Here is a 22,744-nt window from a genome sequence, read left to right as displayed (position 1 = left end):
CTATATACTACTGAGGGGGCTATATACTACGGGGGGGAGCGCACAGGGGGCTATATACTACAGGGGGGACCTCACAGGGGGCTATATACTACTGAGGGGGCTATATACTACAGGGGGACAGCGCATGGGGGGAGCTATATACTACAGGGGGAGCTCACAGGGGGCTATATACTACAGGGGGAGCTCACAGGGGGGCTATATACTACTTGGGGGGAGCTCACGGGGGCTATATACTACTGGGGGGAGCTCACAGGGGGCTATATACTACAGGGGGGCTATATACTACTGGGGGGAGCTCACAGGGGGCTATATACTACTGGGGGACAGCGCACAGGGGGCTATATACTACAGGGGGAGAGCGCACAGGGGGGCTATATACTACTGGGGGGAGCTCACAGGGGGCTATATACTACAGGGGGAGAGCGCACAGGGGGGCTATATACTACTGGGGGAGCAACAGGGGGCTACATACTACTGAAGGAGAGCGCACAGGGGGGGCTATACACTACTGGGGGAGCAACAGGGGGGCTATATACTACCAGGGCAGTCACCCCCTTTGTACCGAATATCAAAGGCCTGGTGAGAGAGAAAAAAATGCCAATTTTCCCGCTAATAAGCAGCAATTCTGTATATAAATAGTTGAACGTTTGTGACAAAGTAACAAAACACGTTTCCTACTGATGTTCAGCTCGGACCTTCACCTGACAATAGACCCCGGTAAGTGGACCTTCACTAAAAGTTGTTGAGTACCCCTGGTATATATTATTGGAAATTTTTAATTTTTTTACGGCCGAATGGTAAATACTTTCCTCCAGCCCCTGTAGGGTTAAAATGCTCATTATACCCCTAGATTAATTCTTTAAGGTGTGTAGTTTCCAAAATGTCACTTATGGGGGTTTCCAGTATACAAACCTAAATCAACTTAAATAAAGAACTGGTCCCTAAAAAAAATCAGTTTTGGAAACGTTCACAAAAATGTGGTAATTTGCTGATAAATTTCTAAGCCCCATAACACCCTAAAAAAGCAGAACATGTTTATGAAATGAAGCCAGAATAAAGAGGACATATCGGTAGTGTGACTTAGTAACTAATTTATGTTATGCGACTTTCTTTTTTTAGAAGCAGAGAATTTCAAAGTTCATAAAATGCTAATTTTTTTAAATTTTTCATGATATTTTGATGTTTTTCACAAAAAACACACAAGACAGTGACCAAATTTTGCCATTAATATAAAGTGCCATATGTGACGAAAAACAACAATCTCAGAATCGCTAGCATACGTTAAAGCATCACTGAGCTATAAGCGCATAAAGTGAGACAGGTCAGATTTTGAAAAATGAGCCTGGTCATTAAAGCGTAACTGTCATGTTTTTTTTTTATTGCAGAAATCAGTAGTATAAGCGATTTTAAGAAACTCAGTAATAGGTTTCATCAGCCAAAAAAGCTTCCTTCTGTACTCAAGAAGCAATCTCCCAGCCTCCCCCCCTGACTTCTTATCTGTGCATTATCAGGCAAACACGTCTTCATTACAGAGAAGCCAGTGGAGACGGGCTCTGCTCTCTCCATTGTAAGCCTATGAAGGGGGGGAGGGGCTGAGGGAGATGAGGGAGCAGGAAGAGGTGACATGAAGGTCAGCTGTTTGTAGACTGTCTGGGCACCTAAAACGCTAAATTCAGGTGTCTGAAAGGTCAGTGCTAATCTATAAACTTACTGAGAGAAAATTGCAGGGTGTTGTGCTGTGCAAGACTGCTCCGTGCTCAGTCACTCCTAATAGCCCCTCCCCTCTCCATAGCCACATAATGGACACAGAAATCCTGCTGCTTCTGCAGTGAGGGGGGAGGCTGGGAGATTGCTTTTTCAGTACAGAAGGAAACTCTTTTAGTACATAAAACCTATTACAGAGTTTCTTAAAATCGCTTGTACTGTTCATATTTAATGTTTTCAGAAAAATGACCCTGAAATGACAGTTACGCTTTAAGGTGCAAATAGGCTTGGTCTTGAAGGGGTTAACACTATATAAACAGGGTGGCAATCCTGATATCTCTCTCCAGGATTGCCACCCTGTTATTATAGTGTTGATTCATTTTTTGTTATTATGCACTTGATCCGTGTAGGCCACAGTTTCAGAAATTCCTTTTATTAATTTTCAGATAGATCGATGTTTATCCCAAGCAAGTTTACATTTAGTTATTGTAGACTTGCCCAAGTTTCACTTGAGTAATACTAGTTATCTAATTATAATTTTAAAAAAAATTGAACGACTGACTTGGTCTGTTAAACATTTATGGCGCACCAAAAAAACAGTTTGTAAATCCAGACTTTTTAATTCCCCAAATTTTCCTGGCATAAAAGCCCCTTCAATGTAGGCATTATGGAGGGGGGGGGGGGGGGGGTTAATTGTGCATAAACCACAATTCACTGGCAACTTCTTCCTTTCCCACCAACTTTGATTGACAGCTCTCTATACCCAAACGGGGACAGACCTATCAGCTGGTGGGGGGGAAGCTAATGGTTCCTGCCCTTATGACTTCTGGATCACACAGCATAAAAGTGAATATCTATCCATCTTAGTAGCTCTGGTACGGCCATTTTTAGAAACGGAAAGAGCATCTTTAAACTGTTAATTGGTATCAATAGGGGGTCAATGAGCAGAGGTCTCTATTGATCAACAAGATGAAGAGGCTGCAGCGTCACTGTCACTTGGAGCTGACTAGGCATTACAGTCACATTGATTTCAAATGAGTAAGTCTCAGAGTTAAGCCAACTTTGTAGGCACTGCTGAAATAGAAAGTGTTGTGCTGCTTCATAGTTGGGGTTTTAACTCAACAACTAATGTGTTAGATGTCTAAAGACGCATATACGATCCAAAAGTATTTTATTAGTTGAATATGTAAAAATAAAAAATTATAATATATAGGTATGTGACTTCGGAGACTACTGTCCGTCACATATGCCTTGCACCAACTGCTATTTGGTCTGGCTGCCAAACAGGCCTAGATCAGGATATAAGCAAATCCAGATGTATGCAGTAAATCTCACAGCTGCAGCCATGTGCCTCACACAGCTTGAGGCGTCCTGAACATGGTCGCCTCCATAGCCCGAGCTTTAGAATTTTTGGTGTTGAATTGTGAAGTATTTCCTTCCCCTTCTACCACAAATGATCAAAAACCACACACCGTGAAGATGGATGAATATTAGTTACCACTGAGACTTCATACATGTTTTTTTGTGTTTGGCTATGAAGTAACTGACCGCTGCACAATCTATAAAAAGGTTTTCCCACTATGGACATTTACCATTTGAGAAACATGGCTTAAACAAAAAAAAAAAAAAACTCCATAGTGGGTCAGGAAATGGAATCAAAATTGTCAGAAACATCTTACTGTTGGAGAGGGAGGGTTACAATGACTTGACAGCTCTATTTTACTACTGAAGGATCTATTCATACCACTACTATACAGTTGACGTATACGTATTGACTTGCATCAGAACACAACAGTTTCTTGAACCACTCCTTGTAATAGTGTGGGGACTGTTTGCACAAGTGCATGTAAACAGTGATGAGATTGTAGCACCCACATAAGCACCATGGCGCTTTCAAACCTGCCGAGTGGCACAGGTGCCAGGAATCAGACCACCGAATAGCTAATATTGATGGCCTTACAGAAGATCAAACAACTGCAGAACTAGGGTAATGGGGAAAGTATGCATTCCAGCTTTTGTATTTTTATTGTACAGGAAGGTTAATAATTAAAAGTCCAGCTACCATTCAGCTTGCATGGCGGGATACCTTTTCAAAACTCTGGCAGCTACACACTCCGCTTCTAAAACAAGCGGTGTACGGGCCTGCCGTAAGTGCCATAGACAGTATTGTAATACACTTACATTGCAGTCTACAGCGCTTCTGGCAGTTCTGTACACCGTAGAGTGTGTAGCTGACAGTCTTAACAAGGTATTTTGCTGTGCCAGCGGAATGATAGGTACTTTTTAAGTGTTAAATAGGCCTGGGAAATACATTACATATTTTTATTAACAAAACAAAATAAAAAATAAATAAATATGTACCTTGTGTGCAGGAACCAGATTTACCAGTACTGTATCCAACAATTCCTGAGAAACTGTGTCCCCTTCACATATAATTGAGCTCATCAAATCCACCATATGCATATGAACCTTCTGGTTGTGACCATTGCTGGAATTGAAAAACAAAATATCAAATTATGTCATTCAGCTCTTACAAACACAAGAAAAACTCCCCATGCTAAAATATGGGGACAAGGCAGATAAAGTAGAAGCTTCAAATGTGTAACAGTTTTAGTAGAGGATGGAATAGATTAAAGGGAATCGGTCAGCACCCAGACCGGAATTGAGGTGCTGACAGTATATAAGTGTGTCTCCCCTTGTGTGCATGGTCCATGTCTACAAAACCTTCTTGCACTAGATTTATTTATTTTTTTACAATCCTTACAAATACACTCTAACCATGTGTCAAAGAGGATAAAGAAACTTGATAAAGAAAACAGTCCGGTTTCAAAACGCGTTGTGTTTTAATAAATAGCTTTTATATTTGATACCTGGTGTGACCTGCGCCAGACTTTACCTATGATCTGGAGTGGAGTGTAACAGTTTGTTCCCAGTGAGGACTTCAGAGGAGAGGCTGCGGTCCAATCACTATATTATATATGCGCTGAGGAGAGTTGTGCCTTATCTTTGCACAACCATCAAAGGTGAGCATTTTCATCACACTTTGTGTACCCACCACGCTTTCTGAGGAGTCTGCACCATTGGAGCTGTATCTTTTTTGTTTCCTAAAGAAGAGTAGTGGCTTGGTGTTTGTGCCGCACCTCAGCACGCCTTACCACTACCTCTTCCTCCTTGTTTTCATGCATATTTAAACTTATTAGCCTACCTCCTGCTCCCCATTGCAGTTATGTAATTGCATAAACGCCGACTTGCGTCTGAACCATCAATTCCCTCTGGGGGCGCGCTCCTGGTTATCCCATTTGTGCATGCACCGTAGGGCGGAAGAGCGTCACACGCACATTGACCATTCCAACCGAGGGCATTGGCTTCAGGCCCTAAGCGTGTGCGTGACGCTCTTCCGCCATACGGTGCACGCGCGAACTGAGTTACCAGAAGCACGGTCCTAATGGGAATCATCGGCACAGGAGCGAACTGGCAAGAAGGCACATGGCCCTTGCCAACAACGGCGCATGCGTGCAACTACATGACAGCAACAGGGAGCAGGAGGCAGGCTAAAGGGTAAACATGCACGAAAACAGGGAGGAAGACGTAGTGGTGAGGTGTGCTGAGGTGCGGAACAAATGCCAAAACACTACTCCTCTGTCACACACGGTTAGTGTGTGTTTGTAAAGAGTAAAAAAAAATAAAAAATTATATATATATATATATATATATATATATATATATATATATATATATATATATATATATATATATATATATACACTGCACAGAGGCTTTGTAGACAGGGACCATGCACACAAGGGGACACACCCTATACTACACTGTCGGCACCTCGGGTCCGGTCCGGGTGCTGACAGACTCTCTTTAACAAATGATGAAAGAAAATATGAATTAAAGGGGTATTGCAACATCAGAAAACACCACATACAGTACCATGCTTGGCTAAATTCCCTAAACATTTTTGGTGGCTATGCGCTCATGAGCTGAGCCCACTCCATGCACAGAGGGTGACGGCTGCTATCACCAGCTGACACGCCATTAGTGACAAGCCTCAAAGTTACCCAAGATGTTGTCATTTATCACCCTAGATGCTGCAGACAATCACATATAGCATCTATATGCAGTTGCAGTCATGTCTCTTAGAACACAGCATCGTAAACTGTCCTGCTTACATAACATTAGAATAAGAACACAGTTTCAACATTTGAGCACTTACTTGATTACTGAAAATAATGTCCGATACAGCTGGGTAAAGATTTCATTGCTGTCCTCCAGTTCAAAGCATATATTATACGATTTGACCCATGCAATATTCTGATAAGAGGAAAAAAATAGAGAGTTTTAGAGCCAGGCCATGTACACCACTAGAAAGGTTCATTGACATTTACCAAGGCAGACTTACCTCAAGCAAATAGAAGTATCTATTAAACTGTGGACTCTTTGTATCCTCCAGACCTTTAAGCTGTCGTGTTATGAACATAAATATATCCTATGGAAAACAAAAAGTGCAATTGAAGAAAGAAAATCTCCAATTATTTTATAATATGAAATATCAGAATGGAAGTTAAAAAAAAAAAAAAAAAGAAAGAAAATAAAGCTCATACTTTTTTCAAAAAATGGTTCAGCTTCGGTTTAGCTTTTGCTTTAACTAAACGAACAATAACTAGAAGGGGTTTTCCCCATTATGTCAATGTATCCATCCATTAGATAAGTGCCTAAATTGTGGAGGTCCCAGTGATCAGGTCCCCTCCAATTAAGAGAACGGGGGTCCCAAGTGCTCATACGACTACATCTGAGGTCAACCAATTCAGATCAGCTCCTCTAAAATTCTATGGGGCTGGTAAAGACAGTCAATTGCTGGACTGGACTATCTGCAGCAGTGCCATGGAGTATCAATGAGCTAACAGTGTGCATACAGCCACACATTTGACCCTTATAACAGGCAAACATTTGTTCAATCATCTGAGAAGCCTCTTACCACGGCTTAAAGGAGCAGTTCACAAAAAATTATCATTGGCCTCCCCGGTAGGCGCTGGCACGTATACTCACCGCAGCTGATCGGTGTCCAATGGCGGTTTGAATCCGGCACGCGCTTACTCTGCTGCCTCTGCTGTGACTCCTCTTCTATGTCGTGTGATTCAACGCCGGAAGTCATTTGCTTCCATAGAGAATGCATGGAAGCGTGTGAGATCCGGGGTACAATCACAGGAGACAGAACAGGAGTCACAGCAGAGGCTAGATTTGAACGGCACAGGGAGACCGGAACGAAGCCGCGCTGTTGGACAACGATCAGCTGCGGCCAATAATTTTTTGGGGAAATGCTTCTTTAATCAGGTTATGTTCACAAAACTTTTTACTGAACATTTTGTGGCCTTTTTGGCGCCAAAATGCGGGCAGTCTATGCAAATGACAGGCATTATTTGCATAATCCTGCCACATTTCTGCACCAAAATGACAGCCAACAATGATTGCTACGCTTGCATTAAAGGAGTAAATGCTTTTTAATCTTGGGCCTATTACACAGGGCAATAACTGCAAATATCCAACCAGTGTAACAGGGCTCTTCATGTGTATGCAGTCCAAGGTGGACCCTTACCTTCAGCTTATCTGGAGAAGTGTATGGAGCTTCTGGGGCATAAATCCTAAAAATATCAGCAAGGCAACACGCTACAAGCAAGCGGACATCCTTGTCTGGATGTTTTAAAAAAAAGTCAGATGCTAGATGAAGGGCAAGGTTTAGATAGTGCTCCTTCTCTTCTTCAGAGTCTTGATCCATATCCATGAAGGTTTTTACAACCATCTAGAGAAAATATGAAACGCAACCACAAGACTAAGTTACTGCCATACAGATAAAGGTACAAGTAAGACAAGATGGACAAGTAAGGTACTTTTGATGTCAAATAGGACATCAGTTTTAGAAGACCGCAGTCACCACAAATCAACCCCCACAGTGCATCAATCTAACCCGGCTGCACAGTCCCTTCTAATAAATATATTGGGGCAGTGCTCCGTGCCGGTCTGCTAATATGCTAGGAGGGGTGGAAAGGCTGGGGTGGATTGGTGCACTGGCTGGCAATGGCAGTCACACACCTAGTGCACAGAAACACCTTATAGGCACATTAAACTGCTAATATCCCAAAAACGACGCAGAGGATGTAAGCAAGAAAATTACCTTCATCCTTAGTACCTCGTGTGCTATAGGGACATTAGCAGGTTAGACAAACTAAAAATCATACTGCAACATGACTACATTACACAGACACACTGCAAATTTAAACATTAGTAAGGCAGGGGGTCTGAGACAAAGGCTTGCATTCTCCAATGGCTGTGCAGCATTGCCAAAAGTTTCCGGCAACAAGTGCTATAAATTAGTTTTATTTAATTAAATTAAATTAACTTTTTAGAAACTAGATATGCCTAGAAATAATTTCCTCTTCTCTAGTTTGGTCAATGACAGCAGAGGAAGGAAACCTCACAAAGAAACCAGTGTGCATGCAACAAAAGAAATGTTAAAAAGACAATGCTAAAACAAACAGAACCTTCATGTTCTATGTTTTTTTCTTGTATACAGAACGAGCCTTTATGATATCTTCAAATTGTTAATTAATATACATTAATTGGAAAGACCACAACCTTGATCTTCCCAGGTAAAAACAGGACCTTACCTTGAGCCGTCTAACCATTTCCTCTTTCGAAATTTTGTCAGAGATCTCTTTGACCCCTGGTGGATATGTGATCTTCCCATCATTGCCCTTCGTTTTCGAATGAGCCATGGTGGCACCGGGTGTTATAATCCTAAGGAGAAACACAAAAAAATACTGAAAGGCGGCAAACATGCTGATATTGCATAGAAATACACATTTTGGTCTACAAGAGCAGTCAGTCTGTGTTCAGTTACATATAGAGGATTTCAAAGCATTTTGCATATGTGATCCATATCTATGCCAATGGAGGCATCTAACCAGCAGAGAAGGATCACACCCCTACTAGGAAAAATAAAGATTTATACAACTTATGTAACCATTTCCCAACTTTCTGACAATGTCATTCGACTGGAAGCCTCAAAAAAAAGGTTATAGAAACTAAATCAGATGATGGCAAATTGGAGTCAGACGGAATGCCTAACATGTCAACTTCCCAAAAGGGTCACAGAAACACAAGCAGTGTATGGCCAGGCATTGATGTGCTAAAGCAGTGCACCCTAGGGGAGTAATCTGGCCTTCTTTTATGAACGAGGGATCTGGGCGGCAGCACCATAGCACCGAATCAGACGACTTTCTGTCTGGAGCGGAATAGAATATCCAAGTTGAGGGTCATTTTTCATTCTTATTCTGCACAACGTTTTTACAGGGAATATATGATGGTGATATATGTAAAGTGCTGCGGAATCAGTTGGCACTATACAAATAAAGTATTAATATACTCCACAAAGTCAAAGTAAGATGCAGTCATGCAAACATACTCCACCCTCTCATACGACTGCCTTGCATTGTAGTTCCAATGCAAGAATACAACACAAACATTAACATAGGGATACTCCAGAGAAAAGGTTTTTTTTCTTCACATCAACTGGTGTCAGAAATGTATACAGATTTCTTAAAGGTGAAGTCCGGTGAAAACTTTTACTCAAGTATTATACCCCCCAATCCCCAATATACACTTATTACGGGAAATGCCTATAAAGTGCTTTTTCCCTGCACTTACTACTGCATCAAGGCTTCACTTCCTGGATAACATGGTGATGTCACTTCCTGGATAACATGGTGATGTCACGACCAGACTCCCAGAGCTGTGCGGGCTGTGGCTGCTGGAGAGGATGATGGCAGGAGGACACTGAGGGACACAGGGCACTGGAGGGACACTCAGCATCCCCCTGCCATCATCCTCTCCAGCAGCCACAGCCCGCACAGCTCTGAGAGTCGGGTCGTGACATCATCATGTTGTGTGTGTGTGTGTGTGTGTGTGTGTGTGTGTGTGTGTGTGTGTGTGTGTGTGTGTGTGTCAATATAATACTTTAATAAAAATTGCCGCTGGACTTCAACTTTAAGGGTATAAACCCACACACCGTATAAGCAGCGTATTTACTGCTGCGATACGCAGCAAACACGCAGCAAATACGCAGCAAAAACGCAGCAGCTTATATCTAAATAACTGAACACAGCATCAAATCTGTACCAACAAATCTGCTGCGTATTTGCTGCGTATTTGTTGCGTATCTGCTGTTTATACGGTGTGTGGGTTTGTACCCTAAGAACTGCTTATCTAAAATGCAGTCACATCTTCTGACCTTGAACCTCACCCACTAAACAGTGTTTCATCCTTGCTTGGAAAGATGACAAACGTTTCCTTCACCACTACCGAAAACCAAAACAATACTCACATTCCCATGGGTTCTCAACCTCAATAACCAGAAAAAGAAAATTCATACAAAATTCTAACATGATGGTAAAAGACTCTCCATTGATAAACACTCTGTCACACATACTGATCTGGATTCTGCACAGTTCCGGTCATGGATAGGGGAGGCAGCAGAGAGCACTGTGTTAGAATAGAGAGAATACACCACTTCCTGCAGGACATACAGCAGAAGATAAGTACTGGAAGGGTTGGTAATTTTAGGTAGAAGTAATTTACAAATCTGTCAAAGGGAACTCCAGAGGAAAAAAATAGTTTAATAGTATTGGATAACTCTCTGGTCATGGTGATCGGACTACTAGGCATGTGATAATATAACACCAGTTTACAGGAAGTCAGCTGACCATGGCCAGGCAATGTCCTCTGACACATTGAACACCATGATTTTCTGTGGGTCATGCAGGTAATTATATGTTCAAGTTACAGTAATGGAAGGCATGGATGGAGTAATGGAGGCATGGAGTTAAAAAAAAAAAAAAAAAAGCGCTGTAGGAGGCATGATGGAGTCTTTGTTTAAGGGGGGGGGGGGGGGGGGGGAAAGGAAAACTTCTAAAATAAAAATTAAACCTGAATGGTGTTGTGGTTTCCATTTATAATGAACGTGAACCAAGACCCAGATGGGATCAACGCCTAAGAAGTCATCACCTCCTCGGTGCGACTGTGGAGCTAAGGACATTATACCAATCTAATGTAGCACTGCTGGTTAGACAGCCATGATGGATGACAGCAGGGAATGTTATGGCTGTAGCCATATATTTGGACCAATGAACTGATAAGCAATGACAGCAATATATGTAGTGATCCATCTTTAATTTACCCATATGCTATATGCAGCCTTTCTGCCCATATTTCATAGGTTTTTCTGAAAGCCCTGACTGTTATAGAGCTCAATGTTTTCACCATTTTTAGAGAGCTGCTGATTTTTCTATGCAAAGATCAACCACAACATAGGAACCACCTGCCCAACACTGTATGCCACCAAGCCAGCCCTGCCCAACAAGGTATGGCATCCATGAGAGGTCTTGAGGTGTCCTGTGGTATATGATGCCAGGACATATCCAGCAATTCCATTTGTTTTTCCAACATTTAAGAGGCACACAAATGGATGGGGGAGCTAAAGGATGTTGTACTTGTACTTGTTGTGTTTCCTCAAGCCATTCCTGAATAATTTCTGTAGTGTGGTCAGGGCAATACCCTGCTGAAAGAGTCCTCGAAGGGATGGACTTAACCTGCAGCTATGTTTAGGTAGGTGTTACGTCTCAAAGTACCATCCACATGCACGTCAGAGCCCAATGACCAATGCATCATCATTCTGCTTCTGTCGGCTTGTAATCTTTTTACAGTTCATCCTGGTGCCCTCTTTATCCCTGTAACACAGGCACCCAGCTATCTGTACACACCTGCCATAACCTTACAGCAAGTTCACTGGTTATCATTCCTGGTAGGCAATGGTTTGGTAGGTAATGAACAATACATACCAGGAAAACCCATCACTACTTGGCCCTGGTGCTAGTTCCTCTGCCCATTATTCTTTCTTCCAACATACCAATGTCCATTAGATGCCTGCTCCATTATACATCCCACCCCTTGACAGTTGTCACAGCTAAGAGATTATTCAGTGTCATTCCCTTGTTGTGTCAGTAATGTTAATGGCTGATCATTGTATAATATGGGTCATGATTGTACATACACTGCTCTGCTGCATATCCACCATGCTTTAAAACAATTATTCTCTGCTGAGTATTCAGCTATCCTCATCTTTTAGGCCAGGGCTACACTGCAACTTTTTGAAGTGCTATAAGATTGATATTAGAGATGAGCGAATATCGAGCATGCCAGAACCAGAGCATTCAGTATTTGATTAGCGGGGGCTGCTGAAGTTGGATAAAGCCCTAAAGGTTGTCTGGAAAACATTGATACAGCCAGTGACTATATCCATGTTTTTCAGATAGCCTTAGGGCTTTATACAACTTTAGCAGCCACCACTTATCAAATGCTGAATGCTCTGGTTCGGGCATGCTCGATATTCGCTCATCTCTAATTAACATTAATAATTGGGTGACAGCTGCCGTCCACAAGACTGTATACAACTCCATGTGCTTCTTTGCCCTGCAGTAGCATAATGTATCGCAATATCTATACACGGTGCAAAAAAAAATAAAAATAGATTTGATATCAGGACAGGATTCTATGGTTTTTAATACTTTATGTTAAACTGCTTAATAGCGTGCCTTAAAATACAGTATACTACAAAAAAAAAAACATGGCGGCCAGCAAGATGAGCTCCTACCATGTTTATCACCAGTATCCGTGTCACAGAGGGGAGGGGATATCGTCACACTGGGGCACATTTTAAGCAGTAAAATGTAATAGTAAGATAAAACGTAATCAAAATAATAGAAGGCACCCGAAGAAAGTAGAGAACATGTCAAAATTTTAACATTGTGGATGGCGTAAAAACTGGGAGGAATCAACCGCTCATTTTTTTGTTGTGATCAGGTTTTATTCATACTTTTGCATGTAATTAATTTTTTTTAACTGGATATGTAATAAAAAAGTGTTTTTTGTAATTTTTATTAAAGTTTTTACAAACAGTATATATAAACATATACCACATATTTCAAAGATTGGTGGAGGATGGGGGACAATAGGCTTAACCCAGTCCCATATAAATGCTGCCGCTCTCGGTGTCCTTGCAGAAGAGAAGTAATGTTACTTGTAAAGAATCGTGAGCAGCAGGAGTTGCGTGGAGCTGGGTTCATCATCAGGAGCACTCAGCTCTTCTTACATGCAGCTCCTTCACTTCCTAATGGAGCTGTAGAATAAGTCAACTGCAGAGTCAAAGCAGAATGGTGTACGCCTAACAGAAGTCTGTCCACCACTGATCGCACCTCTATAACCAGAGCCGAGGACTGCTCATTTATTATGTTATCAAGGACGAGAAATTATGGTGCATTTACACAGATTTATCTGACAAAGCCAGAAACAGAACAAGTCATAAAGAAAAGACTGAGATTTCTCCTATTTTCAAATTCATTCCTTTGGCTTCAAAAACCTGTCAGATAAGTCTCTCTGTGAAAAGGCACCATTAGACTCCCACTGTTTAAGGGTAGCTTCACACGTATCGTATCGCTGCGTATTTGGTGCGATTTTTACATGCAAGTTTTGATTTTCACATGAAAATCATGTGAAAATCAAAACTCGCATGTAAAAATCGCACCAAACACGCAGCGATAAAAACGCAGCAATAAATACGCAGCGTTAAATACGCAACGATACGGTACGTGTCAAGGCACCCTAAAACAGGAAATGTTCAAGGAAAAAAAAAAAAAAAAAATGCTCCAGGTGATTTCATGGCAGATGTGGTACTGTGCAAAAATAAGTGACATAATTTTTTTCCCCATGAGGTTCTGCTTTGAATCTTCAATTAAATCAATGAAAGACTTAAGATGGGACCCCATGGCACTGACCATAGTGTATCAATTCACACGGGAAATCTTTCGCCCATTTCCAACAGAGGTCAACATAGCCTTCGCCAACTGTGACTTATTGGAAGGAAATAAATCACTTACAGCTCTGTACATACCTAGAGACTATGATGGGGATTAGGGATGAGCGGGCTGCTCATCGAAGCAAAGTGCTTCGTTTCACCCCCAGCCGCTCCACCCCAGGTGCTGGGAAACAGCTGGACTCAATCCTGGGAAACTGGGAGAAGTTTCTAGCCCGGCATCCTGGGAGGAGTGGCAGGGAGCGGAGGGGCACTGAAAGGCCAGCAGCTTGATGAGCAGAACACTGATCAAACGAAGAGCTTTGCTACCTTTAGATGAGCGATTCGCTCATCTCTAATGGAGATGCTAAGCTGGGTTTGTGATGCTGCTGTGTGTCTCTTTGCCATATCAATTATGCACAACTCTAATGCCATTCATAAGGAGAATGGGAGGAGAAATGTATCCACACCCACTGAGGTAAGGGTTAAATCAAGGCCAAGGGTAAAATGCAGCAGGATAGGCTTCATGGCATTGAGGAGGCAGAGAAATGGTGAAGCCCAATTCCCCTTGGTGACTGGACGACAATGGCGAGCTCTTCCCACTCCAGCCATCCATCTCGGACACTTGCAGCCGGGTTGTTCCTCAAGAGAAAAGGCCAAATCTATAACCTCTGGCAGTAATGAAGTTCTGGCCTGATGAGGAACATACAAAGAAGCAGATGCACTTCTAGTGAATTGTGGTTATTGCCTGGAGGCCTGAGTGGTGGAAGCGACAGCAGTGCTGCGAACTGAGGGGTTAAGTGCCTAAGTGGTTTCAGCATTTAATCACCTAACCGGGAAAAAGCATTCTAGTGACATTTAAGGACAAGCTTGCCCAATTCCAGTACTGAAATCATGGCTGGCTCCGAGGGCTTTCCAAGCCACTGGTTCAATTATTAACGCCCCAGCGTTGTATCATGATGGCACCGGTACCTCCGAAATAAAACCTATACTAAGCACCGGTTTACACTTATTTTCCCAGTGATTTTTATGTGAATTCAGCCTAGATAACAGATGATATCATGGTGTCTGTAAATGGCAGATACCTGATGATTTATGTGGACAGATAACTGCACATAAAACCACTGACCGCCACAAGAAAGCAATCACCGTTATAGATGCTGGCAGTAATGGCTTGCATAGTCCACCTTATAAAACAATAACAGGCTCTCCATGGCAACCAGGAAAGATCCAAGACTACATACTACTTAAATGGGTTATATCACCAATCATTTTCATACCAAGCCCAGAAAGGCTGAAGAAGCCTGCTTTCTTTGCAGTGATTCTAACATCTATAACATGCTTCCATAATGGTTTTCCTTCCATGTGTCCCTCAGAATGCTGGTCAGGGTCTGTCTCCTCGCTCCTCTGGCAGCTGCTATTACAGCCACCTCTTTTCCCTGTAGATCGAGGATTGAAGGTGTATACTATGCCACATCTACAGCACGTACTCATAGACCAAGCACGGCAAATGGCTATTTCTACTGGCTGCTCTGCAGTGCACAGAAGATCCGTATACAGAGAGATGGCTGACAGTGACTGAGCAGGTGCATCTTCCAGCTCAATAGCGGGACATGTACAATGATAAACCAATCTTCACTGGGGGTGCACTCATCCTTTACTGTATGCACCCCCACCGCAGCACTGTAACGGATGAGAGATGGGGGTGCACTGACTGTACTACTACTGTACATGCACTCTAGCAGTCTTGTGCTGTACTGTATGTGAAGGCTCTCCAGTGCTAAGCTCACCAGGTACAACCCACGATACACGCTCGCAAAAACATTCGAATATTGAGCAAAGTTCGATTTCCAAACACTACCTCTGGGTAAATTTTGCTTGAATACCAAACTGTGTTTGGAAGCATTCAAACACTGAAGTTATTACTGTATACAGTGGTGCCTTGGATTACGAGCATAATTCGTTCCACTCTTAAACCAAAGCAAATTTTCGCATAAGAAATCACAGAAATGCAGACAATTTTTTCCACACGCCAAAAATAAATGATTTATTATTCTGAATAACATGTAAAATTAATGAAACAAACATTCAGAAACAGCAGAATGTGTGATACTATAAGTTACTGTACAGTAATGGAGAGGATGGGAAACACAAGGGCTGACAGAGACTGCAGGGAGCATGAAGGAATGAGCAGGACAGATGTGGGAACATAGTGCAGTGCTCTCTGTCCGGGGAGAGAGGGGTTACAGCTATGGAGTGATTACCCCCCACAGTCCTGTCCCCTGATGCAAGCCCCAGCCTGAAGTGGATCTGCTATGATTTGGAAGGTGAGGAAGACGTTCTGGTTCTAAGTACAGGGCTGTAGACCCCGCTATGCAGACCATGCCCCTCCTCCATGCACGCTCCCACAGTACAGGGAGCTCTTAAACCAAAGCAATGCTCTTAAACCAAGTCATAATTTTGAAAAACTGTGAGCTCTTATATCAAAACGCTCTTAAACCAAGTTACTCTTAAACCAAGGTACTACTGTATTTAAACCAGATCCCCAGCACCACTTCTACACCGCTGCCCAACCTCCACAAGGACTCACCGCCAGGGCTGTGGAGTCGGAACTAGATTTGTCGAATAAAATATACCAACTCCGACTCCAGCTTTAAAAAAAAAAAAAATCTTAGAACAATTTAAAATTGAGTTTTGATATGAATTTTAGTTTTGCTCATCAATACATATTATAAGCAATATTCTGATAGCCAATGTCTATTGAGAAACAGAACCGGCACTACCACCTCCATGCGGCATCAAACGTTTGAACGAAGATAGGAGTAACAAATTCCCAGCATAGGTGGTGCTCGCTCGTGCGAGTTGCAGTAGAGCAGGTGAACAATCTTTCAAAGAAGGAAAAATGCACGGGGCACTTCACCAAAGTTGTGCTGTATCTTTATTACGGTGTTGCTTCAATACATAGTACTATGTATTGAAGCAACACCGTAATAAAGATACAGCACAACTTTGGTGAAGTGCCCCGTGCATTCTTCCTTCTTTGAAAGAACATTCTGATAGGACACTGGCCCTATTAGATAAGGGTGGTCGGGGAATATATCAGTAAGAGGACACTGGCCCTATTACATAAGGGTGGTCGGGGAATATATCAGTAATAGGACACTGGCCCTATTAGATAAGGGTGGTCGGGAAAACGTTATTTGGCAGTTAGTTTCTGAGCTGGAAGAGTCCATTGTGTGAGGGGAGATCTGTGCTGTTCTCTCCCTAAGGGTGGGTTCACATTGAGGAATTTTCGCGGATAAACTCCATAGAATGGTGTCTATGGAGCCGGCAGAAAGACGTGCGTCAGTGAGCGCGTAGAGCTGGCAGAATTCCGCAGAGTTTATCCGCGAGAATTCCTCAATGTGAACCCACCCTAAATGCTGGATGACTGTATATGAGCAGCAGTGTAATATGAAGATATCCTGTGTAATATAGAGGAGGAGGAGAAGACATAAGTAGTGTTCTATGGCTGAAGGTGTGTGTGTGTGTGTGTGTGTGTGTGTGTGTGTGTGTGTGTGTGTTTGTGCGTGTGCGGGTGGTAAGTACTATGGCTGCAGCTGTGTGTGTGTGTATGTACTGTGGCTGCAGCAGGCTGTGTGCGCGCTATTGCTGCAGCAGGCTGTTTGTTTGTGTGTATGCTATGGCTGCAGGTGTGTGTGTGTGTGTACACTATGGCTGCAGCTGCGTGTGTGTGTGTACACTATGGCTGCAGCAGGCTGTGTGTGTGTGTGTGTGTGTGTGTATGCTATGGCTGCAAGATTTTCAGCAGGAAAAGACCACCAGCTCCATCTAGTCTAGTTCTGAGTTGTTCAGGACATGGAGGCTGGAGACTGGCTGCATCCACTGCACACACACTGGAGAATCTGCTTTATATCTTTCCTCATCCCCTCAGAAGTCGCCCCAGGATTATGTAGGACATTAGGGAGAAGCTCTGATTTTCTTCTATGAAGTTGGGTGTTTGTATTACTGTATATGTCTGGGAGGCCAAAAATAACCAGGACAAGTGACCTATGCAATTTTCATAATCCTTAGTTTTGTGGGCAGACCCCTCTAAGTGTGGGACATCCTCTTCAAGTACATGTCAAGACTGTAAGCTATTCTAATGTGAACACAGCAATCAAAAGAAGAAAAACAATAAGCTTCTCACCATGGTCTCAACATATACGTTGTATTTTAACCAACTATACGTTGTTCAGATACAAGACGACTCGAGAATGTCCCTTAAAGAACAACAATTTCCCCAGAGGACACAAGCCACAGTTGTCCTGTCCGGCTGTTATTGATTCTCTGCAGTCAGAGCTGGTGACAGGCCGTACACATGTCATTACATCTTCATTACCCAGCGTCCTAGTTAGGTTTTATTCCTCCTGCAGTGTTACAGCTCTTATGTGGACCCCAGGAGACAGCAGCGTACAGTTATCTTTATGGAGTACTACATTCCCTGCTCCTTTACTGCCGCCTAACTGGGAGATATCTAAGAAGCTGGGTGACAACCCATGTAGCAGCTGTTCTGGTTGTCACCCACCATCCCCTGATGCTGCAGGAACTAAATGCAGTCATTCCAGTTCTGATGCATGTACTACAACCTATATCATAGTATTACCATTACCAGCATTTACAGCACAAGCAATGTGGATGAGATCTGAAGAAAGCTAATCCACAGGCTGTGTAAATCCTGCACAATGTTAACGTGGAAACTGACAATGTCAATGTATGCTGGGGATGCATTACAGATCTTGGTGCAGAAATCTCTTGCAGAGATTTGTCTCATAACTTGTACAATTTAGTTCAAACTGGCTGATGCCACTTGGACTAGAAATGCTGTGGAGTTTCCACCAATTGTGACTGTGTGTGTGTTCACATTTATAGAACTGAACAACAAGAGGCAGCAGTAAGCAATAACCCCTCTGCTGCCACCAGTGGCTGTATGTGAAACTGCAGGACTGCTCAAGCAGTAGTCCTGACACAATTACATATGGTTAGTAAGCCTCCCCTGATGTCCATCCTAATGCTAAAGAATAGACATTACACTTGGGGAAGCTGTGTATGTCAGTAGCGCTGCAGCATCATGCAGCAGAGTGAGCAGTAATTGACATTTATCTGATCCCCCCAAAGTGTAATGTCTATTCTAATACTAACACGTTACAGAATAGAAATCAGGGGAGGCTCAGTCTCTCAAGCACTGCATGCAGTAGCACAAGTGAAATGTAACTGTGCTGGGCCTGTCGCCCCTTACTGCTAACAATCCAGGAATTAACTTTTGTTATGATCTATTACCAATCAGTGAGTATGCATTCATAGGAACCCATCACCACTTTCATGCCCAATGCACAGGCAGAATTAAACAAGGACAGACTCCCTTATTACAATGACGTAGGTGTTACTTTGAAACACTTGTACATTTCAGAGAAACCAATTATAAATGGGTCTCCAGCCCCCTACCCCTAAGCCCTGCTCTCTGACAGTTCTACAACCATGATTCCTCTGTAATGTGGAAGTGTTTTAGAGTCAACCACACATCACTGTGATAATGTAGGGTGTCCCATGATTCGGGGTGGCATAAGTAATGATCAGCTTCATTTAAAGGAGAAGTCCGGGCAGACCTCTTTCTTACAAGTGCCGGGGAGGATAAAAGAAATGACATGCTCTCACCTTCCAGGCTCCAGCGCTGGTGGCTACATACAGTCGGCCCCCAGCGTATGACTGGTCTGACTGGCCTGGGTCGTGATGTGTTAGATCCACTCAGCCAGTCAGAGGCCCAGGACCATACACAGCCACCTGCGCTGGAGCTGGGAAAAATAGAGCATATCATTTCTTTTATCCACATGTAAAAAAAGGAGGTATACCCAGACTTCTCCTTTAAGTAGGAGGGTTTTATTTTGTACTACTGGTGTGAGACGATAAGTAATTACATGACTTATTCCCCCCCCCCCCCCCCACATCTCTCCAGGACATTTCTGACTGCAAATGTTTTTTTGGCATCTCCCCATGCAGAGATACAATATGAAGAACTTGACCCAATCAGACATGTGCAGCAACTCCTTAAAAGTTCAAAAAGTTAACTTTTAGCTACCAGGAATTTTTTTTAAATAAAAATCTTACACTACAATAAAAAAAAGTCCTTTACAATCATGGGCACCTCCATGCAACTTTGTATAATACATGGATATAGGGTGTTCCTTCCCCTGAAGCCCCCGCTGTCTACCCGTCCTATTAGGGCATACAGAAGTCATACGAGAGGGGGCTCATGAATACCAGTCACGCAGTGTTCAGCTGGAGCGGCTGCCGATAAACAGCAATTTTATAAAAATAAAACTACTGCAAGGAAAAAAAGTAGGTGACAAAGTGCTAGAATTAGTGTCTGTCACCTCGGATGGGGCGGCATAAACCTGGTGACAGATTATGGTTAATATAATGTATGGCAGGATTTACACACACTATAATAGGCACTAGAGCAAATGTATTCTGATTGAAGTGGAATAGTAATAGGAACTCTCACACAAAGACAAACAACCCAAATAATACACAAGTAAGGCTGAAGAGGGAAATTTCTAGATGCATTAGCTTTCTGCCTTGCTGGATGCAGGAATCACTGGTATTAGGGACCTTGTCGGCACAGGGAAGGAGAATGTCACTTTATTATGCAGTAGACATGTCTATCACTCACATCTCCATAGACTTGTCAATGATGAATGGTCATTACAGGTCAGAATGGTCGCCTTTACCCATGAACAACACGGACAGCACTATACTAAGCCGAGCATTGTAATGAATGAACGACGTATCGGCCACAGATTAGAGGTCAGAAGTGGCCAGAATGTGTTACATTCCCCTACTCCAGCAGCAGCCAGTGACCTATACAGGAATTAGACATCGGCAATGAAAGGACCCCCATAGCTCACATCCAAACACACAACCGCCTGACATCCCCTCCTCAAGGAGAAAGCCAAGACACTATATGAGCACATATGCAGTCTCCAAAGGCTACCATCTAGAAGGATTGTGTCATTTATCAAATGGAGGGGGAGGGGAGTTCACACAGATACGAAGGAATGTGACGGCCCTGTGCAAGCCGGCACACTAGTCAGGGCTATCAGAGACGGCACAGCTGGCCCAACACAATGCCGATAGATACCCATCACCTTATGTGTACAGGAACAGAGCCAGGGTCCTCAAACATCTGGGGAAACAAGGAACAGGGATGCTGCATCTCATTACACCTTATAGATAAGCCCTACAATCCTGGCAGCACTCATCCTCTGCTGTGGCAGTAAACACAAAGCATGTTATTTCAATGGAGGGGGAAATAAGGGACTGTCAGACACTGCCTGGCAGGTAGGGCTGGGCGATATAAACGATATGCCAAAATATCGTCATCTATTCGGTTGACGATATAGATTTTTGGCATATCGTCATATCGCGATATACCACGGAGCGGTAGTGAATAAGCTTCTCACTTACCGCTCCGTGGTACCGCACTGCAGGGCCTTCCGTTCACGCATCGTCAGCGCGCTAGCGCGCTGATGCGTGTGACGTCAGGTCTCCCAGTGCATGCTGGGAAGAAGACGCGGCCCGTCTCGCCTCGCGGACTCCATCAGCCAGCCCTGCAGGAAAGGTAAGTAGCAGAGGGGTCGGGGGCGGCAGATGGCTTGGCATGGGGCTGATGATGGCCCTGGCTGGGGGGACATGATGGCTGGCACATGAAATGGCTGGAAAACTGAGAGGGGAGATGACTGGCACTGGGGGGGGGGGGGGGGGGGGGGGGGGGGGGCTGATGACTGGCAACGGGGGGCTGATGACTGGCAACGGGGGGCTGATGACTGGCAACGGGGGGCTGATGACTGGCACAAGGGAGGGCTGATGACTGGCACAAGGGAGGGCTGATGACTGGCACAAGGGAGGGCTGATGACTGGCACAAGGGAGGGCTGATGACTGGCACAAGGGAGGGCTGATGACTGGCACAAGGGAGGGCTGATGACTGGCACAAGGGAGGGCTGATGACTGGCACAAGGGAGGGCTGATGACTGGCACAAGGGAGGGCTGATGACTGGCACAAGGGAGGGCTGATGACTGGCACAAGGGAGGGCTGATGACTGGCACAAGGGAGGGCTGATGACTGGCACAAGGGAGGGCTGATGACTGGCACAAGGGGGGGCTGATGACTGGCACAGGGGAAGGCTGATGACTGGCAAGGGGGGCTGATGACTGGCGCAAGGGGGGCTGATGGCACAGGGGAGGGCTGATCACTGGCACAGGGTGGGCTGATGGCACAGGGGAAGGCTGATGACTGGCAAGGGGGGTGATAACTGGCACAAAGGAGGCTGAAGGCATAGGGGAGGGCTGATCACTGGCACAGGGGAAGGCTGATGACTGGCAAGGGGGGGGTGAGTATACACACAAAAATTTTTTTATATATCGTGATATATCGTTATATCGTGCATGCATCAAATTATATCGTGATATAAATTTTAGGCCATATCGCCCAGCCCTACTGGCAGGTAAAACCTAAGATGCCCATTTACTACAACAGCATGCCAGACCCGGAGACATAGTTACCAGTGGACCCTGCCAGTATAGTGGCATCAGCTGCCTAACGTCTAATGGCCGCTCACACCAGGGAACTGATCAGCAGCTCCATTCATTTGCATTGTGATGTTACATGGATTTCAGCACGGCCCATTCACATTGCAAACAAATCTACTGGATGCGAATATACCCCAAAAGAGGCGACATCTTCAGGGAGAACCTTTCCCAACTAATGCCTTTCACAGTACAAAGGGTTTTTTGTTCTTTTGGATTAGTAGGCTCACCGCGACAGAGGTTCTCTAAAACAGTAATGGTAAAACCGCTGCATAAAATATAATGTGAACAAAGTCCAATAACTGATTCATTGTTGTAAGTATTTATATTTTTGACTATAAGGGGACAGTCACAGGTTTCATGTACGGTCCATGAATACTGAGTTTGGTCTTATTGTTCATTATGACGTTGGGAGCTCCAAAACAGTTTAAATCTTTATACCGCTGCACTGCCATGTGGTGTCAGTACAGTCACGTAAGGAAAAACTGTTTTGGAGCTCCCAGCATCTTAAG

The 22,744-nt window shown here is 43.8% G+C and overlaps 1 protein-coding gene across 5 annotated transcripts in view; it reads right to left on the bottom strand.

Annotated features, from left to right (window-relative positions):
• PDS5B (PDS5 cohesin associated factor B) overlaps positions 1 to 22,744 on the bottom strand; it is a 108,506-nt gene that overhangs the window by 42,828 nt on the left and 42,934 nt on the right. For all 5 annotated transcript variants that reach the window (XM_069969900.1, XM_069969899.1, XM_069969902.1 and 2 more), the window contains 5 exons: positions 8,373 to 8,502; positions 7,304 to 7,507; positions 6,110 to 6,196; positions 5,924 to 6,021; positions 4,066 to 4,192 (listed from right to left, as the gene is read on the bottom strand). In XM_069969900.1, the coding sequence (XP_069826001.1) occupies positions 4,066 to 4,192; positions 5,924 to 6,021; positions 6,110 to 6,196; positions 7,304 to 7,507; positions 8,373 to 8,480 (624 nt within the window). In that variant the 5' untranslated portion in view covers positions 8,481 to 8,502. The remainder of the gene's footprint in view (positions 1 to 4,065; positions 4,193 to 5,923; positions 6,022 to 6,109; positions 6,197 to 7,303; positions 7,508 to 8,372; positions 8,503 to 22,744) is intronic.

The sequence above is a fragment of the Dendropsophus ebraccatus genome, chromosome 5 (assembly GCF_027789765.1).
Source record: "Dendropsophus ebraccatus isolate aDenEbr1 chromosome 5, aDenEbr1.pat, whole genome shotgun sequence".
Lineage (NCBI taxonomy): Eukaryota > Metazoa > Chordata > Amphibia > Anura > Hylidae > Dendropsophus > Dendropsophus ebraccatus.
The sequence above is the reverse complement of the archived record's forward strand: the minus strand, read 5'-3'. Positions and strand labels throughout refer to the sequence as shown.